This window comes from Microcebus murinus, chromosome 20 (genome assembly GCF_040939455.1).
Source record: "Microcebus murinus isolate Inina chromosome 20, M.murinus_Inina_mat1.0, whole genome shotgun sequence".
Lineage (NCBI taxonomy): Eukaryota > Metazoa > Chordata > Mammalia > Primates > Cheirogaleidae > Microcebus > Microcebus murinus.
In genome coordinates this window covers 33136960-33162980 of record NC_134123.1, presented here as the reverse complement: position 1 = coordinate 33162980, position 26021 = coordinate 33136960, and the positions used below count along the sequence as shown (strand labels likewise).

The 26021-nt window shown below is 64.5% G+C and overlaps 1 protein-coding gene across 2 annotated transcripts in view; it reads right to left on the bottom strand.

Annotated features, from left to right (window-relative positions):
* The window catches only part of LOC105871350 (genetic suppressor element 1), a 111904-nt gene that overhangs the window by 30607 nt on the left and 55276 nt on the right, over positions 1 to 26021 (bottom strand). For both annotated transcript variants that reach the window (XM_075995839.1, XM_012764653.3), the window contains exon 2: positions 5489 to 5707. In XM_075995839.1, the coding sequence (XP_075851954.1) occupies positions 5489 to 5707 (219 nt within the window). The remainder of the gene's footprint in view (positions 1 to 5488; positions 5708 to 26021) is intronic.

Genomic DNA, 26021 nt, shown 5'->3' with positions numbered 1-26021 from the left:
CAGGGTCCACGCAGCAGCCGGGGCACCCCTCGCCACGCCTCTGGGGCTGCCACGCTGCAAGTGCGTGGCCTCGCCCTGCCGTGGGGCGCTCTGGGGAGGGACTGGTCCCCACAATCGCTCTGCCCCTCTTCCACGGCCCTGCTTCCCCCCGAGACGTGGTGATGTGGTCCTGGGCACACGTGGGGTTTTTACGTGGAAAGGAGCCTGGCCCGGGTCAGGTCCGGCTGGAGAGACCCAGAGGCCCGAGGCACGGGCAGGAAGACCCGGGGGACAGGATCCGGTCGTCCCAGCACCCCTCCTCGCCACGCACCCCAAGGAACTGAACAGCAGACCCCGAAAAGGCCGGCTGGCCCCATGCTGGCGGGGAGGCGTGCGGGTATCAGAGATCAGGCCCCACCGTGAGAGCACAGGTGAGGAGAACAGGGTGGGAGACCCCCTGGAATGCCCCGCACAGCGGTGACCGGGGCAGGGCTCCAGCAGCAGCCGGCAGTTCTGTGGCCCCAGGGGGGCTCCCGGCCGGCGGGAGCTCCTCGCACGAGCAGAGGGCCGTGTCCACCGAGGAGGCCACCGCGAGCTGCCTGGGGAGGGCGCGGCCGGCCCTGTGCCCCATCGCTCTCGGGCCACGGTGGCTAGGCACAAGCCGACAGAGGGAAGGTGTGAATATCCGTTTTGCAGTGCGGGTCCCGAGGGTGACCGTCTGCCAGATGGTGTGAGGCAAATGGCGCCCCCAGGACCGGGAGGGGCTGGGCCAGCTGCTGCCGAGTCGGGGCGCAGAGGCTGCGTGGGGTGCTCGGGGGGTGGGGGTCACGGGCCAGGAGGAAGGGGAGGGGCAGAGAGAGGAGGCAGAGGGAGCTTCTGGGAGGGGACGGGAGAGTCCACCACCCCGGCCCCCGCTCCCGCTGTCCCAGCATGGACTCAGCGGCCGGGCGGTGGCGCAGGGAGGAGGCGCCTCCCCGACCCGCCCGTCCGCCCTGCCCAGGGACCGAACCGCGCTGTGCAGAGGGGAGGGCCATCCCCGCCTCACTCCGCTCCGCTCCCCTCCCCGTCCCCCAGGCCAGGAGCACAGCGGAGCAGCTCCGGGGACACCTGCTGCGCTCACACCTGCGCCATGAACAGACAGGGCTCCGGGCGCCCCGGAGACGGCCGCAGACGGACACCCACGCGCGCCTGCCTGCCTGCCAGCCGGGATCTCCCCCGTGTGTGTTCTGCCGTCGTCTTTGAAAGAGGCAGATTTCCAAGGGAGCGGCGGAACGGGCGGTGGGGCGGGGGCTCACCCTCCCCCGGTCCCGCACAGCCGCGGTGGGCCAGAGCCCGCCTTCCGCGTCCACACGGACGGGCACACGGACGGCCACGCCTCGGCCACCACAGGCTAGGGGGGATCCCGGGCTGGGACCCAACGGTAACCGGACTCGCCACGCTTCTCCCCTGCAGGGCCGGCGGCCCACGGGAATGGCTGGATGGGCCGCAGGCATCGAGGACGAACGGGAAACCCGGGTCCCGCGCCTCGGCCGCCACCTGCCGGCCCCCGTCCACCTGGCCCAGCCTAGGCCGTGGGAGGCGAGGCCAGGCCCCTTGCAGATGGCATCGGTGGGGGGTCTCTGCGCCGCCCCCCACCCCGGCAGGTGCTGCAAACCCCACTCGGCCGGCATGACAGCAGCAAGGCCATGGCGGTGACCCGCAGCCCGGACACTCTGCCCGCGAGGGGCGGTGGGGCAGCCCAGGCCGTGTGGCTTCGGCCCATTCTGTTCCTGGAGTGACCAAGCCCCGGACGCGCAGGCCAGCCCGTCGTGACCGCCCGGACACGCCCTCCACGGCCGGTGCCGGCCCAGGCGCCCGCCGCGTGAGCCGCCCGCAGTGGCTGAGGACACGCGGGCTCCCTGCCACCTCGGCAGACGGGTGCCGTGTCCCCGTGGGAGGCTGGCGCCGGCTGCAGCACAGCGAGCAGATTGCCGCACAGCTTGCGACAGCCCTGCCTGGCGCAGCGGCAGGTGGGGGCGGCAGTGGGGGGGAGCCGGGGGGGGGCGCACCACGACCTGCCCTCTTCGGGCCAGGGGGGAAAGGTCAGCACTCGGGAGGCCCCCGGGCTGGGCCCGGCTCTCAGGGCAGCCAGGAGGAAGCACGAGGCCTGGCTTCGGGTGCAGAAGCTCCCGGGCATCATTTAGTCGTTTAAGGAGCGCCTCCAAGTATAGGGGTGACGTGGGGACCCCAACATGCCGGCACAGCGTGACAGGCCTGGCCCGGTGCCTGGGAGGCCAGGAAGCTCGGAGGGGCCTCAACCTGCCCCAGGACAGGGGGCGGGACCCACCCCAGTCTCAGCACGCCCAGGAGGGGGCCCAGACGCCCACCGGGACAGACAGGGTCTCCCCCTGGAGATGGCGCTGGTGGGGAGGCCAGGCTGTCGGGGTGCTGAGAGGGTTGGGGTGCTTGCATGCCCCGGGACTGGAGGCCACCCGAACGGCCTGGGCCAAGGCTGGGGATGGCCCGGCAGCCACGGCAACAGGGGGACCCCCAGGGACGCCTCGGCCCAGACAGCGTGGCCCCCATGCACGGAGCAGGGAGACCCCAGGGGCACCGGCAACCCCGGGTGGGGGAGCCCCATCCTGCTCACAGTTCACAGCGTCAGGGCCAGCTGCAGGTACGGGGACCTCGGCCCTGACGGACGGACGGGGGGTCCAGGAGCACCCCCACCCGGGAGGCACACGCCCCTCCAGCCCCCCAGGGCGAGGGTGGCGGGGAGTGGGGGAGATTGTGGTCTGGGTGGAGGACCGTCAAGGCGGGCGGGGGTGTGGGGTAAGGGGTGGCAGCCTCGGGAGGACTTGGGGGCGGGGGAGGGGCGCCGGCGCTGGCGCAGTCTCCCCGAGCTGTCACCGTCACCGTGCACCAGGTAGGGACCTTCTCCCCACCCAGAGAAGCAGCAGCTCGGGGCGGGGGCGGGGGCGGGGGACCAGGCTCCAGGTCACACACAAGGGGAGCAGGTGTTGGGACGCGAACCCGACGCCCACCCTGGCCCGCAGGGCCCCGGCCCCGGGAGGGGTTACAGGGTCACGCCGGCTCCAGGCGCCTCCCCCGGCCCCGCTCTCTGGGGCGACGGGAGCTTCCGGAAAGAGGGCGCGTCTCAGAGCCTCGGGACAGACAAAACTCCACGAGGCCCGTGTCCCGGGGCCCGCGGAGGGGCCGGCGCTCTTCTCTGCCCGTCCCTCCTCTCGGGCAGCCCGGGCGCCGCGGCGCGCAAGATGGCTGCGCAGGAACTGAAGTTTTAAGCTGCACCCTGGAGACACGGGCAGAGGAGAGGCGCGGCCAGACGGCTAAAAATAAGACCCCTCCGTGGCGGGAGTGAGCACAGGTGGGGCTGGGTGGGCGAGGGGTCGATGCTGACCCCGGACGGTGGCCAGGGCCACGACCACACCTTCCGGGAGGGACCGCTGCTCTGCTCCACGTGGACCTCCCCGCTGGGGGAGGCTGCCAAGGCGGGGGCCGGGCCAAGGGGCGCCGGGCGGGCCGGGTCGGCCCTCGGGGGAGGCGCAGGCCGGGCAGGGGGCCGTGCTGAGACGTGAGGCTCTCGCGCCACTTACCACGTGGGACTTGGGGGACCTGGGCGAGCTCCAGGCTCAGTTTTGCTCCCGGGCAAAGCGGACGGAGGGAGCCCGGGCGTACCCCTGGGAAGGCGGACGGACACGCTCCCCCAGCCAGCCCGCGTGTCAGAAGCCTCTAGAACAGGCAGGTCCACAGAGGCAGGAAGCAGACGGCGCCCACCAGGGGCCGACGGCTGCTGGGACGGGGTTTCTTCTCCCCGGGGGTGAGCAAAATGTTCTGGAATTAGGGGGTGGGGAAGGCTCCACGACTCTGAGCACGCCAAAACCACTGACCTGCTGCATCTACACAGGGTGAATTTTATGACACTTGAATTGTATCTAAAGAAATAAATTAAAAATTCCCAACCCCACGGTCACTAAGCCCACCAAAGGTCCCCTGCTGACCCTGGCTGGGGGGAGAGGTGGCCCCGGGTGGCTGGCGGCCCCCACACACAGGGAGGTGGGGTGAGCGCGCTGACCACAGCTCACGCCCCCAAGCCCAGATCCCCGCGCTGGGATGGGGCACGGGCCGGTGGTTTCCTCTCCAGCCGGGACCAGCTGCTCAGGACTGTCCCCCTAACTGTCCCCCCCCAGGTCTCTCTGCGGAAGCACCTGCCGGCCACCCTGTGAGCTGCCCAGGGTTGAGGACCTCCGTGGCCCCGAAGGGAGCCTGTCTCCTCCTCCTCCTCCTCCAAGCCACCTGCCGGAAGCCACCTGGCCTGACACAGGTGGGCCCGAGCAGCCGTCGACGAGGGCTGGAGGGGCGGTTTGCTGGCAGCCCGGCAGGTGGAGCCAGGAGGCAAGGGGGTGCTCCCTGGAGGTACAGAAACCGGGCCCCGACTGTGCCCCCAACTGTCACCACCAGGCCTCTTCCTTCACCCCCAACCCCAGTGGCCAGCAGCCAAAGGGACTTGGGCAGCGGAGACTCAGAAATCAGGAAAGCCCCCAGCCTGCCCCAGTCACCGCAACCGTCCCGTCCACCGAGCCGGACCCCAGGCCACACAAACGACACATACGATTCCCACACGCGTGTTCTGTGGGACCCCCGGGCAGCCCTGGGGGCCGGATCCTAAGCCTCGGACCCCGGGGGCGAGGCTGACGGCAGAAAGAGGCGTGGGGGCCCCACTTCCTTGGCCCTGCCTCTGAGCAGGGAGCCCGGGGAAGTCGAGAGGCCAGGCAGACCCCACAGGGGCCGGGTCTCCCAGCCGTGAACTGCCCCTGCCTGTCCAGCAGGCACCTACACGGGAGCCCACGGGTCACACTGTGGCCCGGAGAAATGCCCCCCAGCTGGGGCCGAAAGGGGTTCACGGGGCCTCGCTGCCCAAAGAGGAAGCCTGAGGCTCAGAGAGGCTCGGCACTTGCCCGAAGTCACACAGCACGTCTCCGCCCAAGTGCCCGCAGACACCAGGGGGCCAGGTGTCCACGCTGCCCCAGAACCTCTGCCTCGGGGCGTCGGAAGTGGAGGGGTCCGCCGTCCCAGAGGCCCTGCTGCAGGACCAGAGTGTTTCTGGAGACACCAGTTCTCTGCCACCTCCGGAGCAGGTGTCAAAGCCTGGAGCAGGCTCGGGACGTAGGACAGGGGACCCGGGAAGAGGCCCTGGGGCTCGGACACTCTCTCGGGACTCCCGCGGCCGGCCGGACACCCCCGCGGTGGCTCCTGGGGCCGAGGAAGGACGGGGGCGGCAGGGCAGAGAAGGAAGCGCAGGAGCGAAGCGCAGGTGCAGGTGCGGGCGGGCTGCAGGTGTGGGGCCGGAGCCCAGTGGCGTGAGGACACAGCCGGCTGCTGCCGGGCGAGCAAGAGCCCCGGGGAGGCTCTGCCCGGCCTCCCAGCGCCGCCTCCGGGCCCCCGCGACGGCTGGTCCCGGCACCGAGGCACTGGCCTGTCCGTCCGCACGGGAAGGGTGGGCGCCTCTTACCTCTGGGCTCCTCCGCCTGTTTGGCGAGCTTGCGCAGCGCGGCGGCAAAGCTGGAGGACGGCGCGGCCTGGGCCGACAGCGCGCTGCTGGTGGCCGGGCTGCCGCTGGGCACCAGGGCGCCATTGAGCGGCGAGGGGGTGAGGGGGCTGACGGTGGCGGTGGTCCTGGTGGCGGTGGACAGCACCCCTAGTGAAGGGGACTTGGGCTCATGGCTCATGCCTGCAACAGGAAAAGAAGAACCAGGTCACCCGGAGAGCAGCGGCGCCCAGCACCAGAGCGGGGCGGGCGGGCAGCGCGGCGGGCGGCATGCAGGGAGCGGGCAGGCGAGAGCAGGGCAGAGGCAGCGAGCGCCCAGGAGAGAGCAGACTGCGCCCCAGAGGCCGGCGGGCCAGGGGCACCCTGGACCCGGGCGACCGATCCCACCACCCGTCCGGGGCGGCCAGGCTGGGCGGCCGCGGAGGATCTCAGAGCGTCACCTGCTGGGCCCCGGACTGGCAAAGCCACGGAGGACGGGGACCAAGGCACAGGGTGAGGGGACAGAGCCCCGGACCTTAGAACACAGAGAAACCTGCCGGCGGGACGGCACACGGCCGGGGCGACGGCACCAACAGGCAAGCCTGCAGCGGCGGACGCGGAACAGAGCTCCTGGTGAGGCTGGCACCACGCCGACCCACGTTACAGAGAGGGAAACTGAGGCACGTACACGGCCGTGGCCACACCGCCATCAGCAGGGACCCCTGGCGGGTCCCCAAGAACGGGCCATACGGGCAGGCTGCCGGGGAGAGGGGGGAGAGGACGCAGCTCTGGGCAGCTCCCCATGGTCCTCCCCGGGCACGGACTCTGCCTGGGGAGGCTGACATGGGAGGCTGCATACCCTAACGGCCGTGCAGCCTGGGAACCTCCAGCTCCGGCCCGGGCCGAGTTCGCCGGCCTGATGACAGGGTGGGGGCCACAGGTCTGAGCCGTCAGGGGTAACACCAGACAACGCTTCACTGCAACACAGCCACTCCACGCCCCCCGCCCCCAGTCACCCAAGAGGCCGCCTCCTCCCACCCCCCCACCCCCCACACCCCCCTGGCACGATCATTAAAGGCCCAGCTCCCTCACGCCTGTCATCCCAGCACTCTGGGAGGCCGAGGCAGGAGGATCGCTTGAGCTCAGGAGTTCAAAACCAGCCTGAGCAAGAGCGAGACCCTGACTCTACTAAAAATAGAAAGAAATTAATTGGCCAACTAAAAATAGATAGAAAAAATGAGCCAGGCATGGTGGCGCATGCCTGTAGTCCCAGCTACTCGGGAGGCTGAGGCAGGAGGATCGCTGGAGCCCAGGAGATTGAGGTTGCTGTGAGCTGGGGTGACGCCACAGCACTCACTCTAGCCCGGGCAACGGAGCGAGACTCTGTCTCAAAAACAAGTCCCAGCTGCTCCATCCTGGCGGGAGGGCCAGCCCACCCCGGCCAGGTTTCCATGAACACCCCCGTCCTCTTGGGAGGCCGCCTGCCCCACGTCACAGCACCTAAGGGTGAGGGGCGACGGGGCCGTGCGCAGGGAGGAGCAAATCGACTTCCAAACCCCATACGGACACCTGGGAGGCGGGGCTCAGGATCACCTGGAGAGGGGACAGTGGGAGGCGCTCAGGGACACGGGAGGTGCAGAACCTGCACGGCCCACGGGGCAGGGGACCCCCAGAGCCCACCTCACCTCTGCCGGATTCTGCATCCAGGTGACGAGTCTAATTGGAACCCGTTTCTACCCCGTCCCCGTGGGCCGGCAGGGGAGGAAGGCAAGGGACGCCCACAGTGGACGACAGAGGCAGGACCCCGGAGACGTCCCCTGTCTCCCAGCTGCCCTCAGAGGCCACGCCCCCTGCACGTGGATCCCGGAAGCCCAGGCCCGGCCGGCCACCACCCTTCTCGGGAGGGGGAAGAGACCCTCCAGGGGCGTGGGGCGTGCGGGTGGCCCTGGGACAGGAGCTCGGGGCACGCCATCCCCTCCCCCACCTCGCATACAAAGGACCCCACACAAGCCCGAGACACGGCAAGCCAGCGCCTCCCAGCTGCAGCAGGCCACGAGGCCGATCCCCTGGCACGCCCCGCACCCTGCCTCTCCGCAGCAGCTCCGAGCCCAGTACAGGAGGCCAAGGACCGGGAGGGCACGGGGTCCCTGCCCGGCAGCCTGATGTCCAGGAAACGCAAGTTTTTGGTCAAGAGCCCTTCTTCGGAGAACTCGGCCCCTAGCCAGCCCCTCACGACCGTGCTCCGCGAGATGAACCGTCCCGGCTTAGCCCTGCCCTACCCCCTCCCCCTCCCCTGTGCTTGGGTCCTCTCTTCCTCCCGTGGACACAGGCGAGGGGGCCCAGCTCGAACCCAGGCTCTGCCGCTTCTGGCTGTGACCTCAGGCAAGTTACACACCGCCTCCCCCAGCCTCAGTTTCCTTATCTGTACAATGGGGGCAACAACAAAGCCACCCCACGAGGTCACCTGGACCTGACAGGTGAGAGGCGCGTGCCTGGGCCGACTGTGCTTACGGGGGCAGAAGCCTGGGTCTGACCGGCGGGTTTGCTCTGCTCACCCCACCTGGGGAGAGCCCCGTGGCACCAAGGCCGTGGGCTGCTTCCGATGGGCACCCGAGGGCCCCCCCCCCGAGCAGGGGGCCGCTCCACCACCGGGAGCCGCTGGCGAAGGATGGCCCACAGGAGCCCTGGACGGGCGGGGACCAGAGCTGCCTGCAGGGGACGCCCAGAGATGTGACCGTGCACGGAGCTGCCACGGGCGGCGCAGAAGACCCCTGGGTGCCACCCGTCACTGCAGCACCCCGCTGAGCAGGATTTTATGGGGGGGGGTGTTGAGAAACAACAAAGTGGCGTAAGGTGGAGCCCCGCCCTCCATGGACCCACCGCAAGGCAGGCCCTGTCCCCATGAGGGCTGCCCGGGAGACAGGTGTGTGAGCAGGGACCCCGGGCACAGCCCCCCGGCAGACCTGGGAGGTCACACAGACGGGCCGGGTCACCTCTCGGAACAGCCGAGCAAGGAGCCCAGGACAGGAGCTGCCACCCCCCCATCCCAGGAGGCCTCCAGAGTGCGGACGGGGACACCGAGGCCAGGAGATGTGCTAGGACGGGTCTGAGGTCACGCAGTTAGTGGAGCAGCAGGTCTGGGACTTGAACCCCGCTTCCCGGGCCCAGCCCTAGCGCTCCTACGGCTCACACCACACCCGAGCCCGGGTCCCACCGAAAGGCACGAGCACTCACACGCAGAGCTCAAATGCATTCAACTCCAGCGGTTTAAAAGTACGCCTAGGCCCGGCGCAGTGGCACACGCCTGTAATCCTGGCACTGTGGGAGGCCGAGGCAGACAGATTGCTCAAGGTCAGAGTTCAAAACCATCCTGAGCAAGAGCGAGACGCCGTCTCTACTATAAATAGAAAGAAATTAATCGGCCAACTAATATATATATAGAAAAACTTAGCCGGGCATGGTGGCACATGCCTGTAGTCCCAGCTACTCGAGAGGCTGAGGCAGGAGGATCGCTTGAGCCCAGGAGTTTGAGGTTGCTGTGAGCTAGGCTGACGCCACGGCACTCACTCTAGCCCGGGCAACACAGTGAGACTCTGTCTCAGAAAAATATATATATAAGTACGTCCAAGTCCCTGTCGCTCATCTCTTCAAGAGGTAGAGACTCACTCCCCAAGTGTGGGCCAGACTTAGCGACTCACTTCCTACGAACAGATTTAGGCAGAAGTGAGTCTGTGACTTCCAAGGTGGGACTTCCTCCCTCGAATTAATCGAGCAGAGGGTGGTCCGTCAGCTGCCATGTCTCGAGGGTGCTCTAGCAGGCTACGCAAAATCCCACGTGGGGCCGGGCGAAGTGGCTCACACCTGCAATCCTAACACTCTGGGAGGCCGAGGTGGGAGGATTGCTTGAGCTCAGGAGTTCAAGACCAGCCTGAGCAAGAGCGAGACCCCGTCTCAATTATAAATAAAAATAAATTAATCGGCCAATTAATATATATAGAAAAAATTAGCCGGGCGTGGTGGCGCATGCCTGTGGTCCCAGCTACTCGGGAGGCTGAGGCAGGAGGATCGCTTGAGCCCAGGAGGAGTTTGAGGTTGCTGTGAGCTAGGCTGACGCCATGGCTCTCTAGCCCGGGCAAAAGAGTGAGAGTCTGTCTCAAAAAAAAGAATCCCACGTGGGGCAGAACTGAGGCCTCCAGCCAACAGCCAGGGACCCCCCCTCCGCACCCCACCCCAGGCCGGCCGTCGGATGAGACTGCAGCCCCGGCCAACACCTTTGTTGCAGCCCCAGAGACTCTGAGCCAGAACCTCCCAGCTGAGCCTCTCTCCCATTCCTGACCCACCGAAACGCAGACGTTAATAAAGCTTTGTTGTTTAAAGCCACCAAGTTCAGGACGGTTTGTTACACGGCACCAGGTAACCGACACACAGCGCATGTCACCACACTCTCACTCCCGGCCACTCCCTCCATCCCCCTCTTCCAATAGAAGCCCAAGAAGCGCAACTATCCCCGAGTAAATCGTGGGTGCCCTGACCTACACCACGGAGTCTCTAGAACGTGTCCCTCCGATGCCAGCAGGGACCGTCAACCGCCCCCTTCCCTTTCCCCACACTGCTTAGAGAACCTGCCACCTCTGTTCAAATCCCAGCCACCCTAAGAGAAGGATGCTATTGTGCCCATTTCACAGATGGGACCAGGCAGGCTCAGATCCGCAGGACGGTAGAGAGAGGCAGGGGCTGGCATAACCTGGGCATGCAGCCCGTGTCCCCGTCCGACAGGGGCCAGCTCCAGACCCGCCCCAGGGCTGCGGGAGGTGGCTGGTCTCGGTGCGGGCTGCGTAGCTGGCTGTACCCGGCCACGAAGCCCACGGCACACGCCACCACGAAAGATGGGGGAGACACACGGGGTGCTTCGCGGTCCCTGCACCTCTTGGCGACCCGTCCCGGAGGTCTGGGAGCAGGTGCCGAGCCCCTGCCCTGTGGCCTTGGTGACGAGCTGGCCAGCCGGCCACGTGGGCAGACCTGCGGTGACCACCAGCTACGCAGGGGCTGGGGCCACGGCGCAAACCGCAGGCCGGGCCCGTGTGGCACACACACCTTAGGGGTGCTGGTGGGGGCCCCAGATGGCAGCAGCAGGAGTAATTTCCCCTTTCATTTTTATGCTTTTTGTCTCGACAGTCTGATTTTTCTGCAGTGAAACCAGGTTTTTAAAAAGGGGGAGCTTCAAAGGGACAGTCAGCGTTGTCAGCACCACCCACAAGAGCAGCAGACTGCCTGGCCCAGGATCAGGACCAAGGGAACCGGGGTGTCTCTGCAGAGCCTGAACCCACAGCTCCCTCCTGTCCCTGGTGACCGGGGTCCTTAAGACAGAGCCTCCTTGTGTGCCCATGCCTGTCCCCAGGCCCCCATCACCGTCCTGCTGGTGTCCCGAGGGCATCCACACCCCCCTCACCTCCAACAGAGCCCAGCACCCGCTCCCCAGGCCCCGCTGACAGCCTCCAGGTGCCCCCCCAAGGTCCCCGGGGGTCCCCCAAAGCCAGCGTCCCGCCCTGGTGTCAGCCGCGGGCTCAGCGCCTGGGAGCTGCTCTGCTGATGTCAGGTCACTTAAAATAGAATTCCAAATGAGCAGCTTCATTAAGGGGAGGCTAAAATTAGCATTTCTCCACAGCATGTGTGCGCCAGGCGGGCGGGGGAGGGGCGCAGCAGCCGGGGGGCAGTTCTCTGCACACCAGGACAGGAGGCTGGAGTGGGGGACCCAGGGACCCCACCATGGAAGGTCACCCTGGGCCTGCTGGGGGCGGACACGGTTTCAGGGCCACCCTGTGTCCTCAGGCCTCAGGACAAAACCCCTGCCCCCCCAGGGAGGCGGAGCGTAGGTGCCTCACACCATAGGTGACCTCCAGCAGAGACCAGGGCAGGTGCCCAGGTGTCCACGCAGGCCCGGGGGCAGCTGGGCGGGAGGGGAGGGGAGGCCCTGGGAGAGCACACCCCTGCCCTCATTAGAGAGGTATTTATTAACTTGTGCTCCTGGCCATTGACTGAATTCTTGTCTACATTATCAGCTCATGTAAATTCATTATCCTAACAGCTGGGAATAAGCTCTGCAGCAGGAAGGCCATGATGGATGGGGGCCGGGGGCCGTCTCAGCACTGTACAAGCTCTCTTGACATGTGCAGCTCAGCAGGGGAAAAAGAAAAAAAAAAAAAAGAGCCCAGGGTCTAGGTGGATCAGATCTGCAGGGAGCCTTCCTTCCCCTTCTTATTGACATCTTGTGCTGGGCTGGACAGGCTCCTTCCTGCCCTTGTCAGCTGCCACTGTGATCCCCCCCAGGGGAAAAAAAGCTGCCACATCCAGACACCTACAGGTTCCTCAGCCCTGGAGCACCCCCCAAACAAAGTGAGCCTCAGCTTTCTGCTCCCCAGACCCCTCCGGGGCCCACCTGGGCCTGCCAGGCTGCACGGCAGAGCTGAGAATCCACAGGCCGATGCCAAAGCCAGAGGGCAGGAGAGAGAATAAACCACCTGCCACCCCTGCCACAAAGCACTCAGCACCCCTTCCCGGGCAGGGCAGGCCGGGGCCAAGAGAGATCCCGTCCCCAATCCCAGAACCGCAGGGCGCCTCCCCCACTGCCCCTACACCACGTGCGGTTTCTTTCATCCATACTTTCTCCTACTCTCCCCCCAGAGGCATCTGACATGGTCAGAAACAGCACCACGCTTAAAAAGAAAAAAAGCAAGCAAAGCCAGGAAGGAAAAAAAAAAAAAAAAAAAGGAGGAAAAAATCCCAGCGGAGAGAGGGAAGCCTGGCTGGCAGAGGGAGGCGATGTTTTCCGGAAACCCTCCTTGTTCTCCGTGCTTCAGAACAGACCCCAGACGGGCTGGCCCGCTGTCCAAACACTGGGAACAGCGGGATTTCGGGGAGGGTGGGGCAGAGGGGCCTCTAATACTTCATTAAGTGCGGCCGCCCGCCCCTCCCCCACGCGGGGGGCGGCGAGGGTGGAGGGCGTTATTAATCAGCAGGCGTCCTGGCCCTCCCAGCCTCCCGCGGATCCCATAATTACCGCTTCCTTTCATCCCGCTCTTCCCGGCTCCAGACCTCAGGCCTGCTCGCGCCATGCTCTGTAATTACAAGCTAATAGCCGAGATGAATTTTCTGCCGGTCCTGGTTCAAGCACCAATCCGCCCCTCCCCCGACAGCCCCCCCTGGGGTAATTACACCCCGAGAGGCCCGGCCCAGCAGGGCTTCGCTTTCGGGCCCGCGTGCACAATCTGGACCTAGATCCCCTAATCACCCCTGTTGGTAATTCTTCATTAACGCAGAAAGAAATGTTTGTGAACAAATAAAGGGCGCTTTCCCCCCACCCCCCACCCGGCTCGGCCCCCACCCCACGATCCTCCTGCTGCTCCCCCAAACGGGCGACGCTCCTGCAGCCCTAACAAGGCCGGGGTCGCCCTGCTGCAGAGACCCGGGCGGCCGCGGGGGCCACGTGATCCCGGGCAGCTTCATAATAAATTCATTATTACATTTGCCTTAGGCGTGTTCTGAGCTCACCCGCGTGAAGCAATCTTTCTCGGGGCGGGAGAGGAGGCCCGGCGACCGACTGGCTGCACAGAGCAGAGAGGTCCTCTCCTGCCAGACGCACAGGGGTGGCCTTCCTGTTTTCTCCCCGAATGTAGACACTCTCCCCACCCCCCAGGTTGCCCCCCAAGTCCCCACACACCGGACTCGCTTTGCAAGGTCAACGCCCTGAGTAACTGGCAAGGCCCACCAGGGCCACCGCTAATGGCCAGGGCAAGGCCTCAGCAGATGGGCAGGAGCCTGACCCGGAACCAGAAGGGGAGAGAAGGCAAGGCCAAGGGCGGGGGACCCTCCCCCAGGAGTGAGATGAATAACAAAGGCGGCTTATTCTGCAAGTCTGCCATGCCCCCCCCCCAATGCAGACCTGTCACTCAGCCACACTCATGAGTCACCACAACAGGCAGGAACTCTGGGGTGCGATGACCACCAGGACCCCAACAGCTCGGGGCCAGCACCCAGGGCAGCCACCTCTAAAGCAAATTTCTCGGGTCCCCTGGCAGCCTCGGGGAACCCCATGTTCACCCGGAGACCAGAACACCCTCGCAGCTCCAGTCCTGCGGGAGCGGGGGTGACTGGGGGGGGCGCAGGTGGCAACATCCCGGGTTCCTCCCCAGCCTGGCCTTGCCCCTGCCACTCGGGGAGCAGGTGCAGGCTGCCCCCAGGGACCCGCCAGCCCAGTTTCTGCAGACGAACGCGGGCACAGGTGTTGGGAAAAGGCGCTTGGCACAGGTGCTCCAGGCAGTACCCGGGGACCAGGTGGGACCTGAGCGAGCTGCTGGAGGGCAGGCTGGACACCTGGACACCGGGGCTGGCGCCCTGGGAGCCCAGGTGGTGGAGGTCCCCTGGAGCCGTCCTGGGCCTGAGGTTCAAGGCCACAGACCAGGAGCCCCAGAGGTTCCCGGGTGGAGGTGACGACGGGAAGTCAGGCAACAGATGGCAGCGGCGTTCGACGCGATTAATCTGAGTGGCTGCCGCTGGGAGTGCCCGGACAGATGAAGGGCTGGGGAGCGGCAGGGCTGGGGGCGGGAGAAGCCGGCAGATGTGGTGGGGGGGCTGACCGCGGGGGAGGGGGGCCCGGGGACGGGGCACAGACAGACCCGCGAGAGGGGGGGGCCGGGAGGCCGGGTCAAGGCTGGCGCCAGTGTCCTGCGCCGTAACGCCGGGGAGACGGTGCCCAACATCTCGACGCCAGGAGGTGACCTTCTGCGGGGCGCTCGCTACCTGCCTCCCGGCTCGCCCCGTAAACTGACCCTGTGCCCCCAGCAAGGTGACAGGAGCCGCCACAGCCACACGGCTCAAATGAGGACAGAGACTCGCAGCACGCCCAATTCCCAGCTCCTCCGCCACCCCCTGCCAGGAGGTTCCCCATCTCACGCTCCACCCAGCCCGCCTCCCTGGAGGCGGCGTGGCCCCGGCAGCCCCCGGGCCTGGGAACCTCTTTCCATCCGTTTATTCCACACAGCCGGATTCTCGCCCCCAGTCTACAGATGGGCAAACTGAGGCTGGAAGAAATTCACACCCTCATCTCAGGTCGCCAGCTGAGAGGCTCGGAAGCAAGAAGACTAACCCAGTTTTCCCCGCCACTGTGCCGGCAGCTTCTTTTTACATGTGAGAAGACACTGGGAACGCCCCCGCCACGGGCCACCTCCCCTTTGGCAGCTCTCATCCGCACCCACCCACGGCTGTGCCCGGTCTGCAGATGGGAAGAACGCGGGTGAGAGCCGGCACGCAGCCAGCAGGCAAGGAGGACGCTCTGAGCTCGGGGCTGCCCCCAAAACCGCCTTCCCAGGCTCCCGGCTGGAGGGCGTCCACGTGAGAGTTACCCGAGGCTGGGAGCAGCCCCCGGGCACCCGCGCGGCCCCTGGCACCTGAGCTAACCAAGCCACCTTCTGCCTCACCCCAAATCTTTCAGTGGGCACCACTGCCGTCCCTCCAGAGAGGCCAGGTGCAGGCAGGCAGCCGGCCGGGCTCACAGGTGTCCGGCGCAGAGGAGAGGTCCCGAGGACGGGAACCCAACCCGGCCAGGACGAGGCCACAGAGGCCTCCAAGTTTCCGTGGGAGGGCGGGCCAGGAGCCGGCAGGAAAGGGGGCTAGAGCCGGAAGGACAGAACCCGATCTGGGGGGACAGGAGCCAGAGGGAGGAGGGTGGCAAAAGGCCACTGTCTGAAACACTGGCTCGCGAGGGCCCCGTGAAACCCGCGTCCCGCTCCTGCCCTGGCCCTCAGGTGAACCAGGAAGCTGCCCCGGGAGGGAGGCGCATGTCCCTTCCGTACTGAGAGTGTGCCACCAGATCCTGTCCCCGAAGCTCCCTGCCCGCGGGCACTCAGGCCCCAGCCCTGTCGGCAGGTGTGCAGAAGGAACAGGGCACAGGGAGGGCCAAGCACCTTCGAAAGAGGGGCCGAGGGCCCCCAGCGGGCAGCATCAAAGGCCAGGAGACAGCGAGGACCGGACAGGGACGCCTCCCCCTCCAGTCATCAGTGCCCTCGGCGCTCTGCACCCACCCCAGGCGCCAGGCATCCCTGCTCAGCCCGCCTCAACCTCCACCGCAGGCCCAGAGCTGGAGTTCTGCAACTAGAGCCGGGTCCTCGGCTGGAAAACCAGACAGGTTTCCTAAGCTGGACCCCACTCGCTGCAGACCTCCAGGTGGCTACATGGTCTGAGCCTCAGTTTCCCTACCAGGACAAGGGAGGCACGGATGACCAGGCAAGTGGCAGGGCAGAGGCCAGGCAGGCCTTCTGTTGCCCGCCCACCTGCTTTTTTTTAAAATCCGGCCCGAACTCATGCCGTGTTATTTTTATTTTATTTTTTTTGAGACAGACTCTTGCTTTGTTGCCCAGGCTAGAGTGAGTGCCGTGGCGTCAGCCTAGCTCACAGCAACCTCAGACTCCTGGGCTCAATCGATCCTCCTGCCTCAGCCTCCCGAGTAGCTGGGACTACAGGTATGCGCCACCATGCCCAGCTCATTTTTTCTATATATATTAGTTGGCCAATTAATTTCTTTCTATTTATAGTAGAGACGGGGTCTCACTCTTGCTCAGGCTGGTTTCAAACTCCTGACCTCGAGCAATCCCTCCACCTCGGCCTCCCAGAGAGCTAGGATTACAGGCACTGTGTTGTTTAAAGAAGGGTCAATGGGCAACATCCTGAAACAGGAGGTTCCAAGTCAAAATGAGGATTTTTCAGTTTCGCTTGAAAAACCTGGAGCTGCAAAACCCATAATCCCACAAGTGGCAGCTGTCCCTTGGTCTCCAGGTTGCCAGAGTCCCCACGCCGCCCTACTGTCTCAGGCTGCCCAGCTTCCTCAACACCGGGTCTCCCCGGCCCGGAAAACGCGCACGGTACCTGCAGGACCCTCGGCTCAGGTATGATCCGTGCATCAGCTCAGCCTGCACTCCGGGGGGAGAGGTCAACCCCTCCACCCTCAGTTTCAGGGCCGGGGACCACCCATGAAGGTCAGCCCTGTAATTAAAGCCAGCGCAGGCAAGCCAGGACTCGCCCCACGTTATAAAAGGGTCCTCTGCTTTTGCAGAAAGGTTCACCTTCACGAGGACGGTTCGAAGTGGTAGACCAGGCCCTCTCCCCAGGAAAACACGCCTCCTGCACTTGACACACGGTTTCTCCCAGCTCACAGAAGCACACGTGTGAACTCCACGGGGCTGTGTGTGTGAAGACGTGAAGCATCCACGCACTCAGGTCCCGGACGCCTACAGCATGGAGTTCTCTGAACGGCAACCCCGAGTATTAACGCCCTCCCCCAGTATGGTCTACCTGGGCCGAGAAGGTACCAGCGTCAATCAGAGGTGAGATCCGGGAAACCCCAAGTTCTGACGGTGTTCCCTCCTCCAGACCCATATGCCACCTTCGACAGCCCACGTGCCTCGCCCAGACATCCCTGAACCCTCGCCGGGAAAAACCCACTAACTACCCTGCAGCCAAGATGGACTTCAAAACGGGACCACCGGGGAGAAGCTCCCAGAACAGTCTCAGGCCGGGCACGGTGGCTCACGCCTGGAATCCTAGCACTCTGGGAGGCCGAGGCGGGCGGATTGGTCTAGGTCAGGAGTTCGAAACCAGAATAGTCACAAACCAGGGCAACCTGGTCACCTGCACTAGCTTGAAAAACCTGGAGCTGCAAAACCCATAATCCCACAAGTGGCAGCTGTCCCTTGGTCTCCAGGTTGCCAGAGTCCCTACACCACCCTACTGTCTCAGGCTGCCCAGCTTCCTCAACACCGGGTCTCCCCGGCCCGGAAAACGCGCACGGCACCTGCAGGACCCTCCCTCCACTAAGGTGTGATCCATGCATCAGCTCAGGCTGCACTCCGTGGGGAGAGGTCAACCCCTCCACCCTCCACCCACAACATCCTCTGTTAACTTCAAGCGGCCGACTGCCTAAGTCTAAATAATTCTACAATTCTTCTCAACACACACAAACCCGTCCACGGTTCTAAAGAGGAACTTGCACCCTGCCCGGCAAGGCCAGGGGGAAGCTGAGCCCCAGAGCCGGCTCGGGCTAGCTGACCGTCTTTCACCCTGGAGCTCCAACAAAACCACACCGCGGGGGCCGGGCGCGGTGGCTCACACCTGTGACCCTGGCACTCTGGGAGGCCTAGGCGGGAAGATCGCTTGAGCTCAGGAGTTCGAGACCAGCCTGAGCAAGAGCGAGATTCCGTCTCTCCTAAAAAATAGAAAGAAAATTAATTGGCCAACTAAAAATATACACAGAAAAAATGAGCCGGGCACGGTGGCGCATGCCTGTAGTCCCGGCTACTCGGGAGGCTGAGGCAGGAGGATCGATTGAGCCCAGGAGTTTGAGGTCACTGTGAGCTAGGCTGATGCCGGGGGCACTCTAGTCTGAGCAACAGAGTGAGACTCTTGTCTTAAAAAAACAAAAACAAAAACAACAACAACCCACACCATGGAACGAGGGCGGGCAGGGACCCGTGGTGGGGAAACAAAAGCCCCAAGGCCCTTCTCCCCTCCTAAAGCTGGTGGCCGGGGGACTCCACTCCCCGGAGCCAGGTGGGCGAGCAGCGGTGGGCAGGGCGGCACCCCTGTACCTTTCCTTGGAGGGCCACTTGGCAGGCCGTGAAAGGAGTCACGCCCGGCTGGTCCCCTTCCCAGAACCTATCCGACAGAGCCGTCCCAGGAGTGAGCAGACAGCCGCGGGCACGGACGGGGAGAAGCCCGCGGTCCACACTGCTGCCCCGGCCGGAGGAACCTCCGCACACAGCACACCGTGGGCGGGTTGCGGCCACCTCAACAGGCCCTACCGGCTCCCACTCGAAATCCAGCTACTTATTTAAAGTGGACTCCCTGTGCCTAAGTGACAAGTTCCCGGGGTCTGGCATCCCCACCGCGCAAGGATTAGCTTCCCGAGTCTCATGGAGTCTCACGGGACACACTACTTAAGTGGAAACCGCAGGTCGCAAAACGTTAAGACGACGTGTTCGGAAGGAGAGGCCGAGCCGTCAGTGTGATTCAAAACAGATACAGCATACACAATGAGTGAGATGTGCACCATCTGGGGGATGGTCATGCCGGAAACTCAGACTTGTGGGGGGAGGAGGGGAAAGGGCATTTATTGAAACCTTAAAATCTGTACCTCCATAATATGCCGAAATAAAAAAAATAAATAAATAAAACAGATACAGGCCGGGCGCGGTGGCTCACGCCTGTAATCCTAGCACTCTGGGAGTCCGAGGCAGGAGGATGGCTTGAGGTCAGGAGTTGGAGACCAGCCTGAGCAAGAGCGAGACCCTGTCTCTACTAAAAAAATAGAAAGAAATTGGAGACCAGCCTGAGCAAGAGCGAGACCCCACCCCGTCTCTACTAAAAAAATAGAAAGAAATTAGCTGGACAACTAAAAATAGAAAAAATTAGCCAGGCATGGTAGCGCGTGCCTGTAGTCCCAGCTACCCGGGAGGCTGAGGCAGGAGGATCGCTTGAGACCAGGAGTCTGAGGTTGCTGTGAGCTAGGCTGACGCCACGGCACTCACTCTAGCCTGGGCAAAAGAGTGACACTCTGTCTCCAAAAAAAAACCAAACAAACCAAAAAACAGAGACACTCTCAGCCCACAGCTCCACTCCCCTGCAAACCCAGCACAGAACAGACCAGGAGTCGCTTCCGAGAGACTGTCTGTCCCCAGCAGCTCAGAGGCGGCGGGTGGAGCAGGACACCTGCCCAGACAGCCACAAGGGCCCGTCCCGAGGCTCTGCCTTTCTCCCGTGCCAAGTGGGGGTGACGGACCCCACCCTACTGGCGAGGTGGCAGAGGACGGCCACACAGATCCCGCAGCCCCCGGGGTTGTGGGATTCTCTCGGACGTTCCCGACTGACTGCGAATCTCAGCCCTAACTGTGCTCGGCGCTGCGTGCGTCTCCACCAAGCCGGGGTGGCTGGGGCCTCCCCGTGGATGCTCGCGTATTCCAGTGAATGGATGAAACACCACATGCCAAATGCAAAACGCTGCAAACATACGCTCAAAGATAAATGTAGTTCGGCTGGAAGAACCCACTCGCATCCCAAAAGTCCGGGCGAAGAATCCCGGTTTAAACGGGGCCTTGGGAACCCGCCAGCTCCTCTATCCGGGCAACACTCAGAGACTCGGAGCCGGGACGGGAGACCGAGCTTGGAGGCCGGGGCTTGGCTTCCTCTCTTCCTCCTCCAGCAATTACCAGCTGTGTGACTCCAGGCAGGTAGGTGAGTCCCCGGGGGGGTTGGGGGGAGCCTTTCTTCCCTGATGACCGGTTAAATGGGGATAATCTCTACCTGAGGAGCCAGACCCCCGGCAAGGGGAGAAGGAACTAGGAGTGCCAGCAACACCGCCACGCCTGGGCACGCAGCACGTGAGGGACCCTCACCGCCCGCGCTGGCGTCAGCCAGGAAGGTCACAGCACTTCTAGACACAGAGACAGGGACGAGCTTTCCCACCTGGTCGCTGAATCCCAGGGACGACGCCGGACCGGGCTCAAGACCTGCCTGGCACACAGACCCTGCCCTGGGAGGACTGCAGCGAGTGAAGGCGCCAGCCCTCCCCCTCCAGGCATCCCTCCTGGGCGCCCCTGGACCCTGGCCGCCCTCGGAAGGGAAGAGACATGAGGTTAGCACAGAGCAAGCCCGGAAGGCCACGGCCCCCGCCTGCCCCCACCTGCAAGCTGCCGTCCTCAGCTTGACACATAGATTTTCCTCCGGGACGGCTTAACCTGTCCCACGTCGATACTGCTCTGACCAAAAGCTCACCGATCGATGCCTTTTATTGCTGCCTGCGGCCACAGACCCACCATCTGAGCGCAGGAAGGGCAGGGCTGGGGGGAGGGCGGCCATCTGCTAAAGCGCCTCCCTCTGCCCAGGCCCCGAGCCCCACCTCTGGCCTCGGCGGGTTCCAGTTCACCCGGCTTCAAGACCCTGGGAGCCCGGGGCGGTGGGGGAGGCCCTAGAACCACAGGCCTGGCTGCTCAAGCCCCAGCAGCAGAGGATCAGCACCTTAAGTCTTTGGGCAAGAAGTGCAGCTCCAGTCTTGGGGGGACCCGCCCCAAACACTGCAAGGGGTAGGGATGGGGGAACAGAGCCTTCTTCTCGCTGCTGCTGCTGTTGTAAACCGAAACCCCAGGAGTACCAGCGAGCATTCGCAGGGCCTGTCTTGCAATAACAACAAAGCCTTGCACCCTCGACAGCCCGAGGATGCAGATAACATTGTTTGTCATTCCTATTTCACAGAGGAGAAAACTAAGGCCCAGAAGACACGTGCCCAAGGTCATGCAGGTTAAGCTAGAGGCAGATGTGGGTGGGTACTGTCAACACAGTAACCGGTGACACTTGCTGGGAGCTCACCCCTTGCCCCAGGCAGCCTCAGCCCTTACCTCCGGCCACTCACTCACCCAGGGGCACGGGCAGGTATCAGGCACCTCGCCCTCCATTAGGAAGCCTCAGCCTCCCCGTTTCGCAGATGAGAAGACCGAGGGGGGAGGGGCGATGACTGAAGCGGGAGGGTCTAGGTCACCCTGTGCAGCCCGTCCTGCCCCACGTGCCCACCTGGTCCGGCAACCCCAAAGCCCCGGCCACACGCCACTCCCCAGCCACGTCAGGTCCTCCAGCTGCAGGGGCTGGTTCCAGAACCAGAAGGCTCGGCCAGAGACCCAACGGACACAGAATCCAGCCGCCCCGGCACGACCCTGCCTTTGAGGCCTCTCTGGGCGACAGACAGGTTTTCCAAGCACACCTGGGCCAGGTAAGGAGGGCGCTACCTTCGGGGTCCCACCTGGGGTTAACACAAGGCCCAGAGACATCCATGACCAGCCAGGTGAGAGGTACACAGCCCCAGGGATGGAGTGGGGGGGTGTCCCTTTTGAGTCACTAGGTTTCTGCATCCAATTTTGGGGGCAAAAAGGGCGTTCTGTGGCTTCCTGAACAGCAGGAGCCCATCTTCCTCGGGGTGGGGGGTTCCTAACCCACACCTCCCTGCCCCCAACAGAAGGCTCTTCTGGGAGGAGGAGGCTGAGTATTTATTTTTATTATTATTATTTTTTTTTTGAGACAGAGTCTCGCTTTTTCGCCCAGGCTAGAGTGAGTGCCATGGCATCAGCCTAGCTCACAGCAACCTCAGACTCCTGGGCTCAAGCCATCCTCCTGCCTCAGCCTCCCAAGTAGCTGGGACTACAGGCCTGCGCCACCATGCCTGGCTAATTTTTTATATATATATTAGTTGGCCAATTAATTTCTTTCTATTTATAGTAGAGATGGGGTCTCGCTCTTGTTCAGGCTGGTTTCGAACTCCTGACCTCGAGCAATCCGCCCGCCTCGGCCTCCCAGAGAACTAGGATTACAGGCGTGAGCCACCACGCCTGGCAGAGGCTGAGTATTTAAAAAGCCCTTGCCCCACCCTTCAGGTGACCAGGAAGCTAGGGGGAAGCTCAGCTGTGGCTGCAACACTGCCATCACCTAGGCGGCTTTTTAAGGACCAGAGATGCCCGGGCCCCACCCCTGAGCTGTGGACTTCTCTGGCCAGGGGGACGGCTGGAGGCGGCCCACTTCCTCCACCTCCTTCCCCAGTTGCAAACCCGTCTCTCTCTCCCCCAGAAACCTCCAAGTTCCACGGGAGCCCCACAAAAGCCTCAAGTTCAGCCCGACCCCTTGGTCAGGTGCCGGCCAACCCAGAGCTCACCTGGGGCCCTGGCCCCTCCTAATCTGCACCCCGCGCCCCAGGCCCTGCACTCTCACTTCCCCTGTGGACCTCCAGACACGGGGGGCGGGCGGGGTGACAGAGGCCTCAGGTGGGGAGGGGCGGACGGACCGGCCTCAGGGACAGGTGGGACCTGGAGCTGAACGGACCATTCGGGGCAGAGGGGGCAGCCCGTGCAGGGACTGGGACTCGGCCAGACGGAGGGCAGGAGCGGCGAGAGCGGCCGGCTGCGTCTGGCTGCAGCCGGGGGCGTGAGAGAGGCGGCTGGCGGGGGACCGGGCTGCAGAGGCGAGATTAAAAGGCCCCCAGCGTGCGTCTGGCAGGCGTGCAAAGGGCTGCTTCTGGACGCGCTCCTGTTTTATCTGTCTGCACACCTCCCGGCAGCGAGCGCACGGCTGGGTTCAGAGGAGGCACTCAATAAATTCTCGCTGACAGGAACACTCAGAGACGTCGCCTCCCAGGCTGTGGCCTCCGCCGGGGAGAAAGGCCAGAGCGCGTGTGGAAGTGAAGCCAGAAAAGCACGGCGTCCCACGCGCACTCGGCCAGGCCACCGAGATCTGAGGCTCCACGGGGGGAGGAATTAAAGCGAGACGGCGCTGGTCTCCGCGCAGTCACCGAGATGAAATGCCACCTGAAACGCGGATCTCTGCAGGTTAAGAACACGGCTCTCCCCCGCACACCAGGAGCAGGAGGGGAAGGGCGGGAGGGAGGGAGGGGAGAGGGGAGGGAGGGAGGGAGGCCGGCCTCACGTAGCCTGTGGTTTTGGAGGACGCCTGCTGTTGCCACAACAGAAGCGATTAACATGCTACCCAGAGAGGGCTCCCATCCAGCCCAGCTCAACCCGGCTGGCTGTGGACTTCGAGTAACCCAGGCTGGGAATTCCAAGGCCGAGGCCGGGGCCAGGAAAAACCGGCCTTGCTGGCTGACTCCGCCAGCCCCTGTGAGCTCCTGGGGGCAAGAAAAAAGGCAGCGGCTAGACCTAGGCTCACCTGAGTTATCCTGGAAAAGGAGGAGACTCTCCGAAGGCCCCGTCCCCTTCAGGGGGGGTGGACAGAGCTTGCCCAGAGGCCCAAGGGGGGGTTCGGGACGCAGAGGGGAGGGCGGTCTCAGGCAGGGCGGCACAGGACCCCGGTCTGCCACGGAGCGGCGCTGTGCAGAGCCTGCTCTTCCTCTGGCCGAGCCCGGGGGCAGGCCTGGCCTCTGCTCCCAAACCACAAGGCTGACTCTCAGATCTGCAGCCCCTGAACTTCCCCAGAGACGGGGAAGTGACTCTGCAGGCAGCCACGGGGCTGCCAGAGGGGACGGCTCCTCCCTGGGGGCTTGGGCCAGCCTCAGCCTCTCTGAGCTTCAGTCTGCTCACCTGCGAGGGCACCGATCCCGGCCCCAGCCTGCACACGAGAACCGCCTGGGAGCTCTCTGCAAGACCCGCAGGCCCGAGCCAGGCACCCAGACGTGGTGGCTCAACCGGGCTCGGGAAGGCCTGGCCACCAACAGTTTTAAGAGACACCACGGCCAGGCGCGGTGGCTCACGCCACCTGTAATCCCAGCACTCTGGGAGGCCGAGGCGGGAGGATTGTTCTTGAGCGCAGGAGTTTGAGATCAGCCTGAGCAAGAGCGAGACAATCCCGTCTCTACTATTAGAGAAATTAGCAGGACAACTAAAAACATATACAGAAAAAATTAGCCGGGCATGGTGGCGCGTGCCTGGAGTCCCAGCTACTCGGGAGGCTGAGGCAGGAGGATCGCTTGAGCCCAGGAGTCTGAGGTTGCTGTGAGCTAGGCTGACGCCACGGCACTCACTGTAGCCTGGACAACAAAGTGAGACTCTGTCTCAAAAAAAAAAAAAAAAAAGACACCACATGAGGAGAGCTACAAATCCCTTTGGACCCTGACATGCCAGCACCCTGAAGGCTGTCCCCCCCACAGGTCAGGGCCCGCACTGCCGAGGACACCCTGTGGCCTCCCTCCTGTGCCCAGCCTCATAGCCTGGCAACAGGCCTCCCAATCTCCCTTCCCCATGCAGGGGGCACCCAGAACAGCATTGCCCTCCAGGCTTGAGGGAAGAGACCGAGAACTCCAAGTGTCAAAGCCATGGCTGGCACCAGCTTCCCCCCTCCTTCCCCTCCTGCTGCCAAGAGTGACAAAAGCCAAGCCCGCACCTGGCCATCAGGGTTGCCCACCTCCCCGGGAGAGATTTGGAGAGAGCCGGGGCCGGGGCGAGTTTTAAGAAGCACCAAGCAGCTGCTGTTGCAGAGCACGGCCTCACCTCCTAGTCTACCTGGGCGGGGCGTGACTCCCCGCACAGCCAGCAGCTGGGATGACACACAGCTGCCAGCCTGCCAGTCGGAGCCTGCGCCCTGGCCCCTCACCTGTGGCGTGGCGCTGAGTCAGCCGGCAGCCTGCGCCTCAGGTTCTGCCGTCCCTGCGGGTGGGGGCGGCCCATAAACACAGGGTGAGCAGCACTTAAGTGCTCCAAGTTTAAGTAACATGGGGAGGCCCAGGGGAAGGCTGCCTACCTGGGGTCCCCCTTCTACCCCTTCGGAGGGGTAGGGGTGCAGGGTCCCAGGGGAGAGGCTGGGGGCGGCCGACCAGGGAACACGTTTCAAAGCGTCCCCCCCCACCCCCAGACCTTCTGCCCCGTCCCCGCCTCCGGGCAATCGGCTTAGGCAGGGATGCTCCCACCCAGAGCGCGGCAGCGCCTTTTGTTCAAGCGCCTTTTACAAAAGGATCCCTTTCTCCATTTGGTGGTCTCGCTTTTTGTTTCCAAACCCCAACCTGTGTGGGCCCCTACCCCCCAAGCCCCAGATAAGGCAACGCAGGGGTGAGCAAGGGTTTAGTGTGTTTTAAACGCACTTTGCAGACAAAGGCTAGTTTGTAAGAGGCAAATCGACTCAAATCCGGCTGCTATCCACCACCCAGCTGGGGGCCTGGCGGGCGCTCCCCCTGCCCCCACTCACACAGCCCTCAACACTCCAACCAGGGCTCCAGCCTCGGGCTCCCGGCCCCACCACATGGAGAGGGGCGCAGGCCCCCCCATCCAATGGGGGTGTCGTGCCATCCCCTGTCCTCAATCAGGGAACCCCCCCCACGGCCTGCCTGCGCCTGGAGCCCCCACGGCACGTTTCTGAGCGGCCCCTCGCCCCCCACCCGGCGCTCAGGCGGGAAGGGGGGACGGGGGCGGGCGCAGGGAGGGTGAGCCCAACTCCCGCTCCGCCTCCACGAAGGGAATTTAATTAGCCTGTTGGAGAGGCGGGCGGGCGGCTGAGGAGGTGTCTCTGGTGCTGCAATATAATTGAATCGGCTCCACTCGGTCGGGCCACTCGCCGCCCATCCGCGCGGCCGCCGGGCCCGGGAGGGCTGGGGGCGGGGAGGCGCGTCCAGGCGGAGCAGGAAGGGCCGCGGAGGGAAAAGGACAGCGCGGGTGGGGGGCGGCGGATGTGCAATCACCCTCCCACCTCCGAGGCTGGGGCAGCCATCTTCTGCAGGGGGAGGGGCAGGGAGCCGCTCCGCCGAGGGGTGGGGGGAGAGGGCGGCGAGGCGCGGCGAGCCCCGGGCGCGCCCTTCCCTGGGAAGCAGGGCACGGGGGTCAGGGACCCGCGAGGCTGCGGTCCCGCCCTCCCGGTGGCCTCCCCCTCTCCGAGGGGGCGGGGAGGGGGAGGGGAGCAAGACAAAAACCCACACGGTGCGGCCCCAGCCGGCGAGGCGCCCCCCCATCCCCCGTCGTCGCCAGCACCTGCCGCGGGGGCGCACGGCCGCCCCCCT